Consider the following 17,970-nt stretch of genomic DNA (forward strand, 5'->3'; position numbering starts at 1 on the left):
CTCAGCACTAGTAAAGGAAATACAATAGCAGGATTTGAAGTCTGGAATTTCACATCCCTGGAATATGCGTGATAAAATTCTAAATTGGATCACTCTTGCAGTCCAACAGACCAATCTATGTGCATCTGCTGGAATACCTAACCGATCCATTTTGAACATTACAACCATTCAGACATTTGAGACGTTCCCTCAGATGCACATAAGTTTGACTGTTCCCCTTTATACGAACCTGGGTCTTGAAGATTGGTCTTACTCGCCGGTTTGCGATATTCATAACCGAGAAGGAAGTGCGCAAGGTTTGGAGTCGGTTGCTCTAGGGAATAGAGTAAGAGACGCATGACCACCAGGCGGGTATCGCTTCGGATCTTGGCTGCATCTTCCTCAATGACGTCCGTCTCTAATGATGGATTCTCAGACTCAAAATCTTCAGGATCATCTGTCTCTAAGCAATCCACAAATCCACGCAAGAGATTTGTACGTACATCCTTTTAAAAAAAGGCAGAATTTTGTTTTCTTTCACTTCTTTGGCAAGTATTATTTGTAGAAGACAAACTTTAGTAACAAGAAATTTGAAAGACCGATCATGAAATGAAGGGTTTATCAATCTCAAACAGTTGCAAACCTACGAACATTTGGACTAAATCTGTTGTGAGTTGGTGAAAAAACATAAAGAATTTTCAGCATATAAACACATTGTCCCTAATTCTGGTTGAAGCAACCGAAATCAGCTGTTTCGTTTTTTAATTACAGGTTTTTGTATAAGGGGCGGTGAAAATATCAACATTCATAGAGACATCTTAAAAAATGATTGCTTCTTTTTGACAAAAAATACATTGGGGTAAACACTATTTACTAGGAGCTCCAAATTATGTAAAAAGAAATTTTATGAAATCTACAAAATCTGTGCGAGTCATGTAAAAAATAGTAAAACCCCATGCACAATTGTTAGCATGTAAACACAATGTCCTGAATTCTGGTTGTAACAATCGAATTCAGCTGTCACTTTTATATTAATAGTACTGAGCAGAACACACCAAGCCCAAGGCTACCGATGGATCCACACATCATCATGCATTGAAGTATAGGACATCCTTAGCAACACCCTTAGTAACAGCCCTAGCCGTAGCTGTAGTCACAAATTCCGGTATATCCTAATAATAACCTACCTGCTTTGCAGTGAAGAGTCCTACAATCTCAGCCTGCATGTTGGAGGCTCGGACTGTACTATGTAATATTTTAGTACTTGCCAATACATGTGCAGCATGGGTATCGCTGTGGGTTACAAACCTGAGGGACACAAAGAAATATAATATTTCATGGATACAATGGTTTTTACAATGTATGAGATTTATCAACAGCTACCTTCAAAATAGCAGATAGCCACAATGTAAGAGATTATCAAAAGCTTTGAGCAGTAATAGATTTCTGAACCTAAAAAAATTGAATCACACAAATTATTGTTTTGCCCACGGCCAGTGGGTACATGATTTGAAACAGCGTGCTTTTAAATACAACATTTTTACATGGGTGTTTTTCCAAATAATAAAAACAGCAACTATGATAATCTTTGTAAATGCCATAACAATATTTTAATATCAAGTAATAAACCAAAAGGGAAACTGACTGGGTAAATTTTAATTATTTTTGGTTGAACAAAGAACAATTTACTAGAGTGGGATTTGGAATTATTACCTCCGGATTAACATGCCTGTTTGGTCAAAATTTTGGTTCAGGGGTCCCAGTCTGAAACTATACAACCATTAATTGGTGTTTAAGATAAAAACTGGGAAGCGACAGCCAGGGGATCACCTTAAGTGGAGGCAACTTTTGTTTCAAATATAAATTAATAAAACACACAGGAAGCCAAGTAGGTAAATTTTATTTGATTCTGGGCTGAACAAAGAAAAGTCAACCAGAGTGAGATTTGACTAGAGCAAAGTTTAAAAAAAATTATAAATACCAAAATGATCTCACTTTGCAATATTGACCAAATGGTCAGCGTCTCCTGTTCTTGGATTGATTGCCATTAACAATTCATCCATTGTGCTGACCATGACCCCTGACCCCTGCAATCTAACCAGGTCAATGAATGCGTCTTGCTTCTCTAGTGCAAACTGAACCAACTGAAGACACATGAGGGCGCACTTCTCCATGTTGGCTTTGCCCGGAATGGGTCGATACTGGTCTAGGAGCTGGGTGACCTCGTCGATTACTTGAAGAACCTAAACAAAAAGAAACAAAAGTTACTGCTAATTGATCAGTTGAAATAATGAACCATTATAACTCTAACCCATGTAAAACAAATGAAATGAGAAATCGAAAAGTTGTCTAAACCTTCATGGGACGTACACAATTAGCCTATATGTAAGCTTTATAGTAGTGAATAATGTTAACCGGTTTATGAAATGAAACCAGTCATTTATTAAATAACCTAAGCACATGATTGTACAAACATGCAGTGAAGTTTTTCCGGTTGACTTACCAGTTTGAGCATGGCGCTGTTATTCAACATGTGCACCATGAGATGATGACCAGGGGGCTTATTGGCCACGCCCACCCCACCTCCCTGAATCTCAACAGGATGATCTACAAAGTCTTGAGGCTGTGGAGTGTAGTCTTGAAGAATCTTACAGAAGATTGAAGTCACACCAGCCGCTACTTCCCACTGAAGGAGGGGGAAAATAAACAAGAATTCAGGGGTGAACAATAATTCATAACAGGGCTGATAACAACTCTTAGTCTATTGATTTTGGTTTAACCCATACACCGATGTGTGTTAGCACTGTATACTCAGTACTGTGAACAAATCACAGAGACATATTACTTGGGTGGGATTCGAACCACCGACCTTTGCAATTCTAGAGTAGTGTCTTACCAACAAGACCACCGAGATTATGTATATGGGTAAAACCAAAATTAATATTCTTTATCCCCGATGCAAATTTCCATCTATTAACTCTTAGTCTCTTACTAACTTCAGCAGTCTCCAAGTTAAAGTACAGGTTGGTGCGAGGGGGGCTATACAAGTGCCAATTCTTTTTAAAGTATAAGAACCTGACAAATAGTTGATTGTACATGCTCTGTGATCATGGTGATGCAATCCGTCTCCAGCCGAAGAAAAAATGTTCTCCTGAAGACGAGAAGAGTATACTGCTCGAACACAACAGCTCTTTTTAAAGCCAACACTCCTCTAAAACAGATTCTTCACATGGTTGTACCTGCAAGTTTACAATTAATAGTTAATTCTTATCTTACTTTTAAATCTCCTTGACATACCTTTTCCCCAGGGTCTCTATACGCTCTCCACTTGTACTTCAAGAACACGGTATCTCTCAGGAACTCTAGGTAAGGATCAAAACCAGGCGCCCTGTACCCTGCACCAAGCATCGTTGGTATCGGTAGATTCATTAAGGTACTTATTAACTCCAAGAAGCCACAGGTTAAAGGGTACTCCTCATTGGATGATTCTATCTCATCTAGTTCGACTGGGATCCCGGAGCTGGGGGATCCAGGGAGGAGGACTGTCGGGATGATCTGAAGACGGACAATGATATTGAGACGGATTATAATAGACATTAAATTTGCATTGGGGATAACCAGGCATGATATTTGGGGGATCCAAGGGAGGACTGTGGGGATGATCTGAAGATGATTGTTAAGAAAACAGATAATGATATCAAGACAGATTATGATAGATGTTAAGTTTGCATTGGGGATACAAAATATTACTTGTGTTTTACTGATACACCAATGTGTGAAGCACTATTCACTTTGTGTGGTGTAGTGGAAGACATCTGCTCTAGAATTGCAAAGGTCATGGGTTCGAATCCCACCAGAGTAAACTGCCTGTGGAATATCTGGATTGTTACATCATTTGCCAACTTTATCCTGACAAAAAAACAAAGATCTTCCAATGCATTGACTAAATCAAAATGGGCAAAAGACAAAAAATACTTGAATAAAAACCCTATAATTTATAAGTAACTGAATATGATTTACCTGTGACACTTCTAAGGACTGCCAGAGCATAGCACCAACCTCTGGAGACTGTGCTAATGTAGCAAGGGTACGTAGACATTGACCTTTCAACTTTGGAGGTACACTGCAGCTGAGCAAACCCATAAGCAAGACAAGAGGGAGCCAGGATTGGTTCTCACACAGCAGTATCCTTGCATTGTCATCCTTTAATTAGAGGAAACATATACAAAATTGACGAATTATGTTTTAAATAAAGACACCACCCGTTTTATGAATAGACATTTCTATAAGCCTTTTTGAGGTATGGCTACAACACTGGAAAGTTGTGGTAAATTTGTGCGTATTGACCATAGAAATTCAGTGAAGTGCGCATTTTAGGCGACGCGGCGATTACACGTAAACCTAATGACCACCAACATGGTGAGCATGGCAGTAGTCGCGGCGTATCACGTCCGCCATACCTTAAAAAGGCTTATGGTACTGACCCCAACACAAAAGGCATTTGGACTAAAGCAATATAGATTGAGTGGTATGCTTCAAGTGTTGGGATAACTTTCCATATGGCTCCACCACTTTTTCACTAATTTTTACAAAAAGGGATATCTCATTGAGGTAAAGTAGATACTATATTATTTCATATCGAATGAAAAAGTGGTGGCGCCATACGGAAACTTTTCCTAGTATTGAAACAAAAAAGACCTTGTAACCTTTAACAAAAAGATTGACCTTGTAAATTGTATGGCATTTCCTGACAGGCGATGATACCAGAATGGTCCTATGGGAAACGTTCAATTTTGTGTTATCATTTTCTGATAAATTCAACAGTTACAGAAATAGCAGCTGAACTTTTTTTGAGATGTGCCCACTTTTTTTTGTATCAAAAGTTGATTAAAATCGGACAGTACCATCTCCATTAAATATCAGGTTGGATTTGGTGTTTTTCCATAGAGCTGTTCTTGCAGGAAGTCCAGACTTTGTGGCTCTTTTGTAAACATCTTATGTCACATGTCACATGGTCTATAAACAACTACATACTTTGTTACAATCAAATTTTACAATATCGAATAGCATATGATTTTTATGTTTAAAGGATTTGTCTTCGTAACAGTCCTAATTGGTTGAACATACCCATTTAGCAACAACTTGCGTCAACTTCAGCACGGCCAACAACCCCTCCATCTCTTGTGGAGTGATCCCCTTGTTAACAGCATACCTATGCATGGAGTGGGGCTGTGCCATTTCATGATGGGGGGAACTAGTCACCTCATGGCGGAGGGTGTTGTAGTAGCGGTTAATAGAGAGAAAGAAGTGATCCCAGGACACAGCGCTGCCACTTCCACCTGGAAATTAATTTTTGATTTACAATTATCAATGAAATAAAAATAGTTATCGTCAAGCTCCAGTAAAACCTTGATTAATAATAATAGTATAACTACTTTTTATGGAATGTTTTATGTACGTGCGTCTCAAGGGGCTTATAATTATACAAAATAGTCAACTTTTGAATTGTATGAACTTAACTTGTTTTTGTTTAAGATATTACACAGTGTTGACTTATAATTAATTAAAAAAAACCAAGTCAGCTGGACTTGTCCGTTCATGAGTTTACAAGCCTCACACTAAAACTACTGGCCATCGGCCCTGTGGTCCAGTGTAAAACTCAAGCACTGCTTGTATGCTATACTAATCGTCACAGTGGCATGGATGAGATTGGGTGAGAGTGAAAGTAGTTTCCTTACCTGCTCCAAGGCCGTTCATCTTTAAGAGATTGAAGCAATGATGAGCACTTTCTTCACCATTAGCGAGACCACATAACATCTCCATGTAGGAAACATACAGAGATGGTGGCAACAAATCACCAGCCATTCGGATAAACTTGAACAAGCTTGCCTAGGAGATCAAAAGTCAATGTATTAGCTGTTTTGTGTGCAATATTGTAAAGTTGAGAATGAATCCAACACTTTAACTCTACCACAAAGCTTATGTCAACTCTAAGGTGCAGTCTCTTGTACCTAGACTTCTTTTAAGGTTTGTTAAGGGGGCTTGACAACATTAATCCAGGACAGGTAGTCAAACAACAATTCTCACATGTCAATTTTTTGTTGGATTCCCGTCAGACTGTACTTCCCAGAGACATGGTTTTACTCGCTGAAAGGCACACAAATATCTGATGCACTAAAGGCATGCTCTATGCCAATGTTCCCTGCTGAGAGTTCTGCAGTCTCACTGGATTTGTGGAGCAATCTAGAAGGTTTAGGGGTCATTGTATTTTACTAAGATGTATAGTGTAGAGTAGATTTTAGTAAGACATAATGAGACCACCCTGAATGCATTCCAAGAGATAGCGATAAGTCTCTGCTGTTTGTAAACAAGTGTAACCCAGCAGCCGATTTCACAAAACGATAGGATTAATCCTATCTCGAGTTAGGCAAGTAACTCGTCCTAACTCAAGATGGGTTCAATGCGTCCTGACGTCTTCGGATAAAGAGTTTACTGAAACCAACGGAAGGCACTGTGAACTTTTCCCATGGTTTCTCCGACACCCAATTGCTAACAAGGTGAATTAACAATCCTTCTCCCGGCAATACTTATCTACTGGTTTTCCTGGACTAACTATGACAAGGTTAATATAGTAATCCATACCTGTCTAGGAGACTGGCGTTGCTGTGAGATATATGTAGCACTTGCGGAAGGGCTGCTCTCTGGTGTGCACCAATACTCCAAGGGCAACTCTAAACCATGAGGATCACTGCTGTAAAGGGTACCTAACTAATAACAGACAGAAAAACAGATGTAGTAAAGTTAGAATCAACTCTAAACCATGGGGATCACTGCTATAAAGGGTACCCAACTAATAACAGACAGAAAAACAGATGTAGTTAAGTTAGAGTCAACTCTAAACCATGAGGATCACTGCTATAAAGGGTACCCAACTAATAACAGACAGAAAAACAGATGTAGTTAAGTTAGAGTCAACTCTAAACCATGAGGATCACTGCTATAAAGGGTACCCAACTAATAACAGACAGAAAAACAGATGTAGTTAAGTTAGAGTCAACTCTAAACCATGGGGATCACTGCTATAAAGGGTACCCAACTAATAACAGACAGAAAAACAGATGTAGTTAAGTTAGAGTCAACTCTAAACCATGAGGATCACTGCTATAAAGGGTACCCAACTAACAACAGACAGAAAAACAGATGTAGTTAAGTTAGAGTCAACTCTAAACCATGAGGATCACTGCTATAAAGGGTACCCAACTAATAACAGACAGATAAACAGATGTAGTTAAGTTAGAGTCAACTCTAAACCATGGGGATCACTGCTATAAAGGGTACCCAACTAATAACAGACAGAGAAACAGAGTAGTTAAGTTAGAGTCAACTCTAAACCATGAGGATCACTGCTATAAAGGGTACCCAACTAATAACAGACAGAAAAACAGAGTAGTTAAGTTAGAGTCAACTCTAAACCATGGGGATCACTGCTGTAAAGGGTACCCAACTAATAACAGACAGAAAAACAGAGTAGTTAAGTTAGAGTCAACTCTAAACCATGAGGATCACTGCTATAAAGGGTACCCAACTAATAACAGACAGAAAAACAGAGTAGTTAAGTTAGAGTCAACTCTAAACCATGGGGATCACTGCTATAAAGGGTACCCAACTAATAACAGACAGAAAAACAGATGTAGTAAAGTTAGAGTCAACTCTAAACCATGAGGATCACTGCTATAAAGGGTACCCAACTAATAACAGACAGAAAAACAGATGTAGTAAAGTTAGAATCAACTCTAAACCATGAGGATCACTGCTGTAAAGGGTACCCAACTAATAACAGACAGAAAAACAGATGTAGTTAAGTTAGAGTCAACTCTAAACCATGAGGATCACTGCTATAAAGGGTACCCAACTAATAACAGACAGAAAAACAGATGTAGTTAAGTTAGAGTCAACTCTAAACCATGGGGATCACTGCTATAAAGGGTACCCAACTAATAACAGACAGAAAAACAGATGTAGTTAAGTTAGAGTCAACTCTAAACCATGAGGATCACTGCTATAAAGGGTACCCAACTAACAACAGACAGAAAAACAGATGTAGTTAAGTTAGAGTCAACTCTAAACCATGAGGATCACTGCTATAAAGGGTACCCAACTAATAACAGACAGATAAACAGATGTAGTTAAGTTAGAGTCAACTCTAAACCATGGGGATCACTGCTATAAAGGGTACCCAACTAATAACAGACAGAGAAACAGAGTAGTTAAGTTAGAGTCAACTCTAAACCATGAGGATCACTGCTATAAAGGGTACCCAACTAATAACAGACAGAAAAACAGAGTAGTTAAGTTAGAGTCAACTCTAAACCATGGGGATCACTGCTGTAAAGGGTACCCAACTAATAACAGACAGAAAAACAGAGTAGTTAAGTTAGAGTCAACTCTAAACCATGAGGATCACTGCTATAAAGGGTACCCAACTAATAACAGACAGAAAAACAGAGTAGTTAAGTTAGAGTCAACTCTAAACCATGGGGATCACTGCTATAAAGGGTACCCAACTAATAACAGACAGAAAAACAGATGTAGTAAAGTTAGAGTCAACTCTAAACCATGAGGATCACTGCTATAAAGGGTACCCAACTAATAACAGACAGAAAAACAGATGTAGTAAAGTTAGAGTCAACTCTAAACCATGGGGATCACTGCTATAAAGGGTACCCAACTAATAACAGACAGAAAAACAGATGTAGTAAAGTTAGAGTCAACTCTAAACCATGAGGATCACTGCTATAAAGGGTACCCAACTAATAACAGACAGAAAAACAGATGTAGTAAAGTTAGAGTCAACTCTAAACCATGAGGATCACTGCTATAAAGGGTACCCAACTAATAACAGACAGAAAAACAGATGTAGTAAAGTTAGAGTCAACTCTAAACCATGAGGATCACTGCTGTAAAGGGTACCCAACTAATAACAGACAGAAAAACAGATGTAGTAAAGTTAAAGTCAACTCTAAACCATGAGGATCACTGCTATAAAGGGTACCCAACTAATAACAGACAGAAAAACAGATGAAGTTAAGTTAGAGTCAACTCTAAACCATGGGGATCACTGCTATAAAGGGTACCCAACTAATAACAGACAGAAAAACAGATGTAGTTAAGTTAGAGTCAACTCTAAACCATGAGGATCACTGCTATAAAGGGTACCCAACTAATAACAGACAGAAAAACAGATGTAGTAAAGTTAGAGTCAACTCTAAACCATGAGGATCACTGCTATAAAGGGTACCCAACTAATAACAGACAGAAAAACAGATGTAGTAAAGTTAGAGTCAACTCTAAACCATGAGGATCACTGCTATAAAGGGTACCCAACTAATAACAGACAGAAAAACAGATGTAGTAAAGTTAAAGTCAACTCTAAACCATGAGGATCACTGCTATAAAGGGTACCCAACTAATAACAGACAGAAAAACAGATGAAGTTAAGTTAGAGTCAACTCTAAACCATGGGGATCACTGCTATAAAGGGTACCCAACTAATAACAGACAGAAAAACAGATGTAGTTAAGTTAGAGTCAACTCTAAACCATGAGGATCACTGCTATAAAGGGTACCCAACTAATAACAGACAGAAAAACAGAGTAGTTAAGTTAGAGTCAACTCTAAACCATGGGGATCACTGCTATAAAGGGTACCCAACTAATAACAGACAGAAAAACAGATGTAGTAAAGTTAGAGTCAACTCTAAACCATGAGGATCACTGCTATAAAGGGTACCCAACTAATAACAGACAGAAAAACAGATGTAGTAAAGTTAGAGTCAACTCTAAACCATGGGGATCACTGCTATAAAGGGTACCCAACTAATAACAGACAGAAAAACAGATGTAGTAAAGTTAGAGTCAACTCTAAACCATGAGGATCACTGCTATAAAGGGTACCCAACTAATAACAGACAGAAAAACAGATGTAGTAAAGTTAGAGTCAACTCTAAACCATGAGGATCACTGCTATAAAGGGTACCCAACTAATAACAGACAGAAAAACAGATGTAGTAAAGTTAGAGTCAACTCTAAACCATGAGGATCACTGCTATAAAGGGTACCCAACTAATAACAGACAGAAAAACAGATGTAGTAAAGTTAAAGTCAACTCTAAACCATGAGGATCACTGCTATAAAGGGTACCCAACTAATAACAGACAGAAAAACAGATGAAGTTAAGTTAGAGTCAACTCTAAACCATGGGGATCACTGCTATAAAGGGTACCCAACTAATAACAGACAGAAAAACAGATGTAGTTAAGTTAGAGTCAACTCTAAACCATGAGGATCACTGCTATAAAGGGTACCCAACTAATAACAGACAGAAAAACAGATGTAGTAAAGTTAGAGCTACTCAGAAACATGAAGAATGATCTGAACCGATTGGTCAACTTTCTTTGGTGGGTGTCTAGACTGCAGGACACCATTGGAATCTATTGGGTACGCTAACACCAACGTTGTAAAAGTCACAACACATTCTCACTGCTGTTTTTTAGTTTTTTAAATTGTCTTACTGTAAGACAATTTAAAAAACTACGTTACATGGTATCTTGAATAAAACCATTTTCTCTTTTTAAACCATCTAAAAGATTCATATTGACATTTCCATGGACTTGATGGATTTTAAACCTAGTTCTAAAGCTCGTTGATCAACCATTGACTAATGAAGACTACATTACCATGAGGTAGGGCAGGCCTGAAATTACACGGAGGCCATGGGAGCTTCCATTATGACCTATCCCTTCAAAAGTTTCCCATGGACTTAAAAAATAGTCCATTGGAAGTGCCCTTTACAAAATAGCTTTGCCCTCTCCAAGATGAGATTCCCTGCCTAGTAGGGGTCTTACCAATTTCATGAAGTCTTTGAAGTACATCGGTGGACTTGAAGTTAGCTCTACTCCTTCTCTCTCATGGGCAATAAGTAGACGTCCGACATCATCACCACGGTTACGCATCTCCTTAACCTATAACAGCAAAAACAAAACAAAAACAATCAAACCATGATTTTGACTGCTAATCTTTCCGTTGAAAGCTGAAACCTTAAATTAATACATCATTTTAATCTGAACTATTACAGGATTTCAATTATGTTTTAACTGCAAGTTTTTAAATTTTAAGCTGGTCCAGTAAGTCATGTGATAAACGTAAAAGAACCCAGACACACATGCTAAAGAGACCCCTTGCATGTGACGTCATTTGCTCAAAAAGCGCCCTCACTGGGGTCAAAGCAGGCAAATGATTGGACGATAGCTGTTCTTTGTGCGTGAAAACGTGCACGTCAGTGTAGCGTTACACGTTACGCAAGGGGTTTATTGTATAGGGAAGGGGGTTTGTCCCGGTGTGTCTAGCAGCAAAGTGCACCACCTCACAGTTTGTATACCTTTCAAGGTGTTTTAATATGGATGCGTTATAAAATCAATCTTAACAAACTCCACCAAATTTTTTTTTAACTAAAAATAATCAATCTGATAATATAAAACACTTGCAAAACTTTTTGTATGTTTTAATATTTTTGTGTTTTTATAATCTTCCGTACCGGTTTTTCTTTAAAATATTTGAAATTTTGAAAACTTAAAACTACTTCTACTTCTTTAAAAGAAACTGTTACACCTTTATCTCTGTCTTTCTCTCTTACCTTGAGTGGCATCTGAACGATCAGATCCGTCAGCAGATTATGAAGTCTTCTAGCACAGAACTCCTACAAGAAAACACAAATTACAAAAAAACTTCTTATTTCTGAATTATTGATGTACAGTAAAAAGAGCCTACACAATAATAAATAAAAATATAATTTGTTATTTTAAACATGTATCAAAGTGCTTTCAATATAACAACGCCTTCCTAAAACCTTGTGATTGTTATTTTTTTACCGATTGGTTGAAGTTCTTGGAGGAAACCACAGCATCTTTAAGAAAGCGGAAGACGTTATCTTTGATTGCTTCATCAATGACCGACTCATCTTCTTCGATTAAATCTTGCATCACTAAAAAAAAAAAGGAACACAAAATTTTCATTAAGTAGTTATTTCATTCAAAAAATTCCAATTAACCCTAGTCATCCCAAAGTTGATATAGTCCTTGGTAGGGTTTGGGTTTAACTAAGTACTCAATTTTGTCTTCTCCAGTTATTTTCTTTTGGGATAGTATACAAAAAGTTTCTGCTTAAAGAGAGTACATCTAACATCAAAAATCTCATTTCTGCTTCATGTATTTCTTTGTTTTGCTGCCCTCTGTTAACAATGTTCCTGTTATAAAGAGGTAACTTGGACAGTCCCTGTAACCTTTTTGTTGTTGACGAATACGATTTTTTTAATAGTGTCAAGTACTCACTAGCAGTCTCTGGTTGTTGAGCGATATTCCTCAGTGTCAGGGCCCAGGCAAAGCGAAGAACTGCCGAGATTCCAGGACATTTCCATTTGGTGTCGTCGTTCACTATCAGCTGGTGGAGGTCTGGAAGAAACTGCTTATCTCTAAGGATGGGTAACTTCTTGGTCGACTCTGGTGATGGAAACAAAGTCAGACTTATTTATTTCGTTTTGGAATTAAACAAAGAAAAATTGACTGGAGCAGGAATTGAACCAACTACCTCCGGATTAACGCAAAGGGCGCTCTATCAAGGATAAGAGATACAGTGTGAAAAGGGCTAGTGATAAAAGAACTAATTTTGAATGGGGATTATCCCATAATGCCTTAAAAATAGCTAGTATTTAGTACGCTCTCAATAGCAAACTATATCACAGTGTTTGCACAAAACAATGTTTGAAAGGAATAAGGAAAGGAAAAAGGCAAAGTTAACTATGCAGGGAAGAGGTATGTTTTTAAGAGTTTTTTAAATTGGTCTGTGGAGTTTGCTGCTTTAATAAAAGAAGCGATATGGTTCCATTCTTTGGATACAGTGGCAGTGAATGTGCGATCGCCAGCTTTACTACTCACCATCTTGGTCTTCCGGACAGCTGTCGAGTGTTCCCACATCGAGGCAGTATAGACACGCCATGAGTAAAGCTAGAGTGACATTACTCATTGTGCCATCAGTCTCGAGCGTTGAGTGTTTCCTTAGATGGGTGATTAGGAGGGTAGTATCTTGTCTTGTTGGGACGGACTGACACGCCCAGGCAAAGAGGCACTCCGAGAGAGACGACCTGATTTCCTTCAGCATCTCAGATACCTTTTAGAATGAGAATGAGGTTGATGGTTGATGATTTTTTAAGCAACAGCAAATAAATGTGTTTTGAGGCATTGAATGGTGAGATATGGCTTGCGGTCACACTATGTGTTAGACTTGTTCTTGTCAGCAGGGTTCGCCTTTCTCTTTTTCACCGACTAGCTAGCGGAAATAGTTAGCTTGCCATTTCTGTATTCAGCCAGCTTTTTCACTAGTCCATATTTCGATGTTTGTTAATCATGTAAAGTGCATGCCTTAATAAAGGGAAATGTAAATTTCTATTAAAAAATTCAAGGGGCATCAAGGCAATGTGCAGAGGCAACTGAGGCAATTGCCTCCATGAAGTATCAGGCCTAAAAAATTCCCACATAGACCTCTGAAAATTCAAGGCAAACAGGCAAGTCAGGCGGACCTTGTTATAATGATATATGACGGATATGTATACAACATTTGTAAAGACAACCATACAGAATTAACATATGCAAAACTTACCTTAAATCTGTGTTTTGCATCACCTAGAGCCCTCGCTTGACCCAACTTTTCCATTTCTTTAGTTACGTCGCTTTCTAGAAGTTTCTTGAGGATTTTATGCATCAGGCCCTCCTGGATGAGTTGGTCAGTGAAGCGAGTGGTCAGGTCCGACACTTCTTCATCCAGTTCAAGAGTCCATGTGCGGCCTGAGTGGAAAGAAAAACATTTTCTTTTGTAAGAATCATACTAACTAGTTTTTATATATTGCTTTATCTACAAGTCTCTCTGAGTACTTATCATTGTTTTATTTCCAGACAGGATTCTGAAGTTTGTCAATTATGACACCCATTTATGCCACACTTTGTAAGAGTTTATGAAGGTACTACAATGTATTCATCAGCCACTGTCAGAAACACTGGAACAAACCCATTCTCTGATCTATAAGTGTAACTGGGTTCTTTGACAAGCACTACACAACACACGGGACCAATGTCTATACGTCCCTTCAGAAGGATAAGCAATAATGGTTAAGTTTCTTGCTTAAGTGTTAAGACTGCGACTCCAGAACCTGATGAAGACACAATTAAAGAAGGGGGCACACCATGCCACATATTGACCATCAAATGCGATAGGATCTCATTATAAAGGATCCTGCATTTAACACCTTAACATCATTTGAAGTCATATTTATACAAAATATGAAACATAAAAAAATCACTGCAATTAAAACAATTAAAACTATCCAAATAAGGTTTGTCATGCTAACCAACCTTTGCGTGACTGGACCAGAAGCTGTAAAGCATTGACGATACTCCGCCGTCCATCGTAGTACAAGAGAACAGCAACAAGACCACGAGCTAAACCAGGAAAATGGGGCTGCTGTTGCTCTCCTAAAACAAACGAGAAAATCGCAACTTCAAAATCAATATTTCAGATTCCAATTTATACACACGGGTTGATAGGAGCAGTTATGGCTAAGTGTCTTGCTCCAGTACACAAGTGTCATGACCAGGATTCGAACCCACACTCTGATGATTCAGAGTTAGAACTTGTATCTGATGCAGTAGACCGCTCGGCCACGACACACCATGCTTGATTAAAGCAGTTGCAGCATTCAATTCATTTAACCCCACCAAAATCCAGGGAATAAATTTGGTGGATTTGCAACATGGCTGGAAGATTGATAGCTTACCAGAGAGTAAGAGTTCCACTGCAGCATATTCGTTCAAGTCAAACAGATCACTGATGAGAAGTGCTTCCTCAATGAACTGTTTGGGTAAAGTTTTTTTGCCCGTTTGGCCCTCGACAACCACTCCAGTGACATCGGCTTTCTGGATCTGAGCTCGGTGCTGAACATTCTTGGCCTGAGAAATAATTTAAAAACCAAGACTGGTGTTCTTAAAACCAAAAGTTTATTTGAATCATTGCAACTCCAGTTTTTGAAATGATATGGTAGATTATTTTGTTTTATTTGAACAGTAATTACAATAAGGCAAGTACCACAAGAGAAATTTCATCTATCTTTTTGGGGGTATTAAGTATTTGAATGTATGTACTTCAACACTCAATAGAATTGAAAGGAGTTTTTCAGATTCTGAGTCAACATTTGAAAATAATTTGTCTCTGAGGGGATATCACACGGTGATGTACAAATGTTGAGTTATAAAAGACCACCGGACTTGTCCTGTCAAAAGTGTACTGGTCCGACACTGAAAGCACTGGCTCCAGGCCTTCAGCCCAGTGTAAAACTTGAGCCCTGTCAATGTATTTTATTACAAAGGAGCAACAAACTTACCGGGTTTTGAAGAAGGGAAAGGAAATCTGGTTTGTGTTTCCGAATGGCGGCGTCTAATTCATAGTAAGCATCAGGAAGCTTCTGTGATAGGGCAGCATGGACGGTACGTAAAAGATCCTTAAATGGACTCCAAAGATTGCTTCCTGCAGGCAGAGAAGAAGAAACAAAAATAGTGAGAAATGTTCATTCTAATTTCATGCAAAACACAAAACATGACATGACAAGAAAATGCAGAACATGAGAAAATGACAGAAAGCTTAAAAACAGCAACTGGAATTTTGAGAGGGAAATCCATTGGGAAAGGTTTGAAGGGGCATCAAAGCCAAGACCAGGGCAATTTTTGCCAGAGCCTCTATGTGATTTCAGTTTTGACTTGTGGGTATAAGCAAATTGTTATCGGTTAACTCCATGAAGAGTTACAAAATATGCATGAAATTTTCTTTAACAAATCCGTAGAGAGAAGTAAAGAAAAGCTGAGTTTTTTTTTTCCTTTTTTTTTTCCCTAAATTATTGTTCATATTACATGGAAATTTGCTTTGTCGCACATGCTCATAGCATTACAAATATTTTTTGCACAAGACAGTACTTCTTGACTTATTAAGCTACACTCTTATCTCTAAACTAACTTATCATTAAAAACTTAAACTTACATGTGTACATCATGGTATTTAATTCAAGATTCATTATTGGTGTGTTTTATGTAACGTTAGTTTTATGTACTTCTAGAACTATGAGATTTTTGCTATCTACGACAGCGGAACAAACCTCTAGGACTAGCTAGGAGTATGCTTTGATTTATGTAAACCCCTCTCCCCTAAGCTTGGGCGATACCACGATATTATCAAATATCGCGATACTAATTTGGAAACGATTTCGATATCGGATCGATTTGGTTTTAACCGAAATATTGATACATCGCAATATATCGCGATATCGCTATATCGATTAAGTATCGCAACATCACGATGTATTTCCAAGCTGAGAGATCTTGCACCCCATAGGTTTGGAGTAAAACCAGAAGAATAGGTCATTAGAACACCTCTCTTATGCTATGACTGTCTCTTCTACAAATTTCACTGGGAGTTTGAAGACTGATGATGTCCAATTTAATTTATCGCGATTATATCGAATATCGCGATGTATTGTCGGCGATATATCGTGAATAAAATAAATTGATATCACCCAACCTTACCCTCCCCCCCCCAAAAAAAAAGGCCAATTGAACGGAATTTTCCATGCAGGGTCAATAAAGTTGTATTGAATTGTAAATTTTGTATTGTATTTTTGTATTGCATCTGACTCATCGGCAAATAAAATAGCTTCCGAACAAGGTAGTGTCTCGTGAGCAGTGTGTGACTGTGTGAGTTTCACAAAATGGACTCTCAATAATTCATAAAATTAATATCACAGAAAATGCGACCCCTGAAAATGTTAAACTTAATGTTGGTAACATACTATTATTATTACAACTATCATTTATTTGACCACTACAAAACAAACTAAAAAGTTACAAGAGCACAAGAAAGAACAATAATTAAATAAAAAGAACAACTTAGCAAGTAGTTATACAAAATAAGATACAAAATAACAGGGCTGTATGCTTCATTTTTGAAAGGGCAAGGGCACCTAGGCATTTTCTTCTTGGTAAATAAGGGCACCCTATGATGAAATTGCAAATTTGTACTGGATCAATTCAATTTCAAGGGCACAAGGCAATGACGATGGGACACAGATGCAATCGCCTTCGTTGCCTCCGTGAAGTATCCAGGCCTGAAATAAGATAAACTATCTAAAATATTATAAATCACCACGGCACCAGAATGGGACCTGCCACCAGTGTATGTGTATCTTGTTGGGTTTGATTGACTTTTTATAATTTATATATTTTTTTTAAGGCCCTAAAACTAAATAATATAAAATAAAAAATCATCACGAACAACTGCATTCCTGGTACTAATTACAGGTACATTTCAAAAACACAATTATGATAGGAATATAGTAGGAGATTGGCGAAGGTCGGCTACGTCCAGTTTACCACACCATATTTAACCTAACACAAGAAAACGTAAATTTAAAACAATGTTTTACTCACCAAGATTTAGCGCTTTGCTGTCCGCCATCTTTCAAATTTTCAGCATGTCGGTCAAAATTACTTTATTGAATGGTTCCTTGACTTATTTCCGTAACTTTAACATTACGAACATGGATTGGTACCAAACTCTTACTTTGCTGTCAAAGAGGGCGCCCTACGAAAAGACAGACACTAAAAGTTGTGGGGTTTTCTTTTAGTTTTATTACCAAAAAGAGTTTTGAGTTGTCTGTTCCCTTTTATTGAAAATTTACAACACAAATAAACACATTTCTTGTATGGTGCCTCACAACACTATAAAATATAGGAAATAAGATTTATTTTTTATTACATAAATGTTGATTGTTGGGCAGAACTTTTGCACACGACAAAGGAGCAGCTTAACTGAGGAACCTAACTAAAAGCAAATTAGTTAAGTG

At 37.9% G+C, this 17,970-nt stretch overlaps 1 protein-coding gene across 2 annotated transcripts in view; it reads right to left on the reverse strand.

Moving 5' to 3' along the window:
* The window catches only part of LOC139939287 (nuclear pore complex protein Nup205-like), a 34,936-nt gene extending 17,325 nt beyond the window's left edge, over positions 1-17,611 (reverse strand). For both annotated transcript variants that reach the window (XR_011786281.1, XM_071935040.1), the window contains exons 1-19: positions 17,555-17,611; positions 15,463-15,605; positions 14,860-15,031; positions 14,438-14,557; positions 13,689-13,873; positions 12,968-13,199; positions 12,365-12,532; positions 11,906-12,018; positions 11,671-11,733; positions 10,883-10,999; positions 6,622-6,747; positions 5,718-5,868; positions 5,107-5,318; positions 4,000-4,182; positions 3,277-3,534; positions 2,483-2,665; positions 1,975-2,222; positions 1,167-1,287; positions 230-485 (exon numbers count right to left, since the gene is read on the reverse strand). Coding sequence is in view for 1 of the 2 variants with exons in the window: in XM_071935040.1 (XP_071791141.1) it covers positions 230-485; positions 1,167-1,287; positions 1,975-2,222; positions 2,483-2,665; positions 3,277-3,534; positions 4,000-4,182; positions 5,107-5,318; positions 5,718-5,868; positions 6,622-6,747; positions 10,883-10,999; positions 11,671-11,733; positions 11,906-12,018; positions 12,365-12,532; positions 12,968-13,199; positions 13,689-13,873; positions 14,438-14,557; positions 14,860-15,031; positions 15,463-15,605; positions 17,555-17,582 (3,079 nt within the window). In the remaining variant the exon portion in view is untranslated. The remainder of the gene's footprint in view (positions 1-229; positions 486-1,166; positions 1,288-1,974; positions 2,223-2,482; positions 2,666-3,276; positions 3,535-3,999; positions 4,183-5,106; positions 5,319-5,717; positions 5,869-6,621; positions 6,748-10,882; positions 11,000-11,670; positions 11,734-11,905; positions 12,019-12,364; positions 12,533-12,967; positions 13,200-13,688; positions 13,874-14,437; positions 14,558-14,859; positions 15,032-15,462; positions 15,606-17,554) is intronic.
* Positions 17,612-17,970: the final 359 nt, after the last annotated feature.

This window comes from Asterias amurensis, chromosome 7 (genome assembly GCF_032118995.1).
Source record: "Asterias amurensis chromosome 7, ASM3211899v1".
NCBI lineage: Eukaryota > Metazoa > Echinodermata > Asteroidea > Forcipulatida > Asteriidae > Asterias > Asterias amurensis.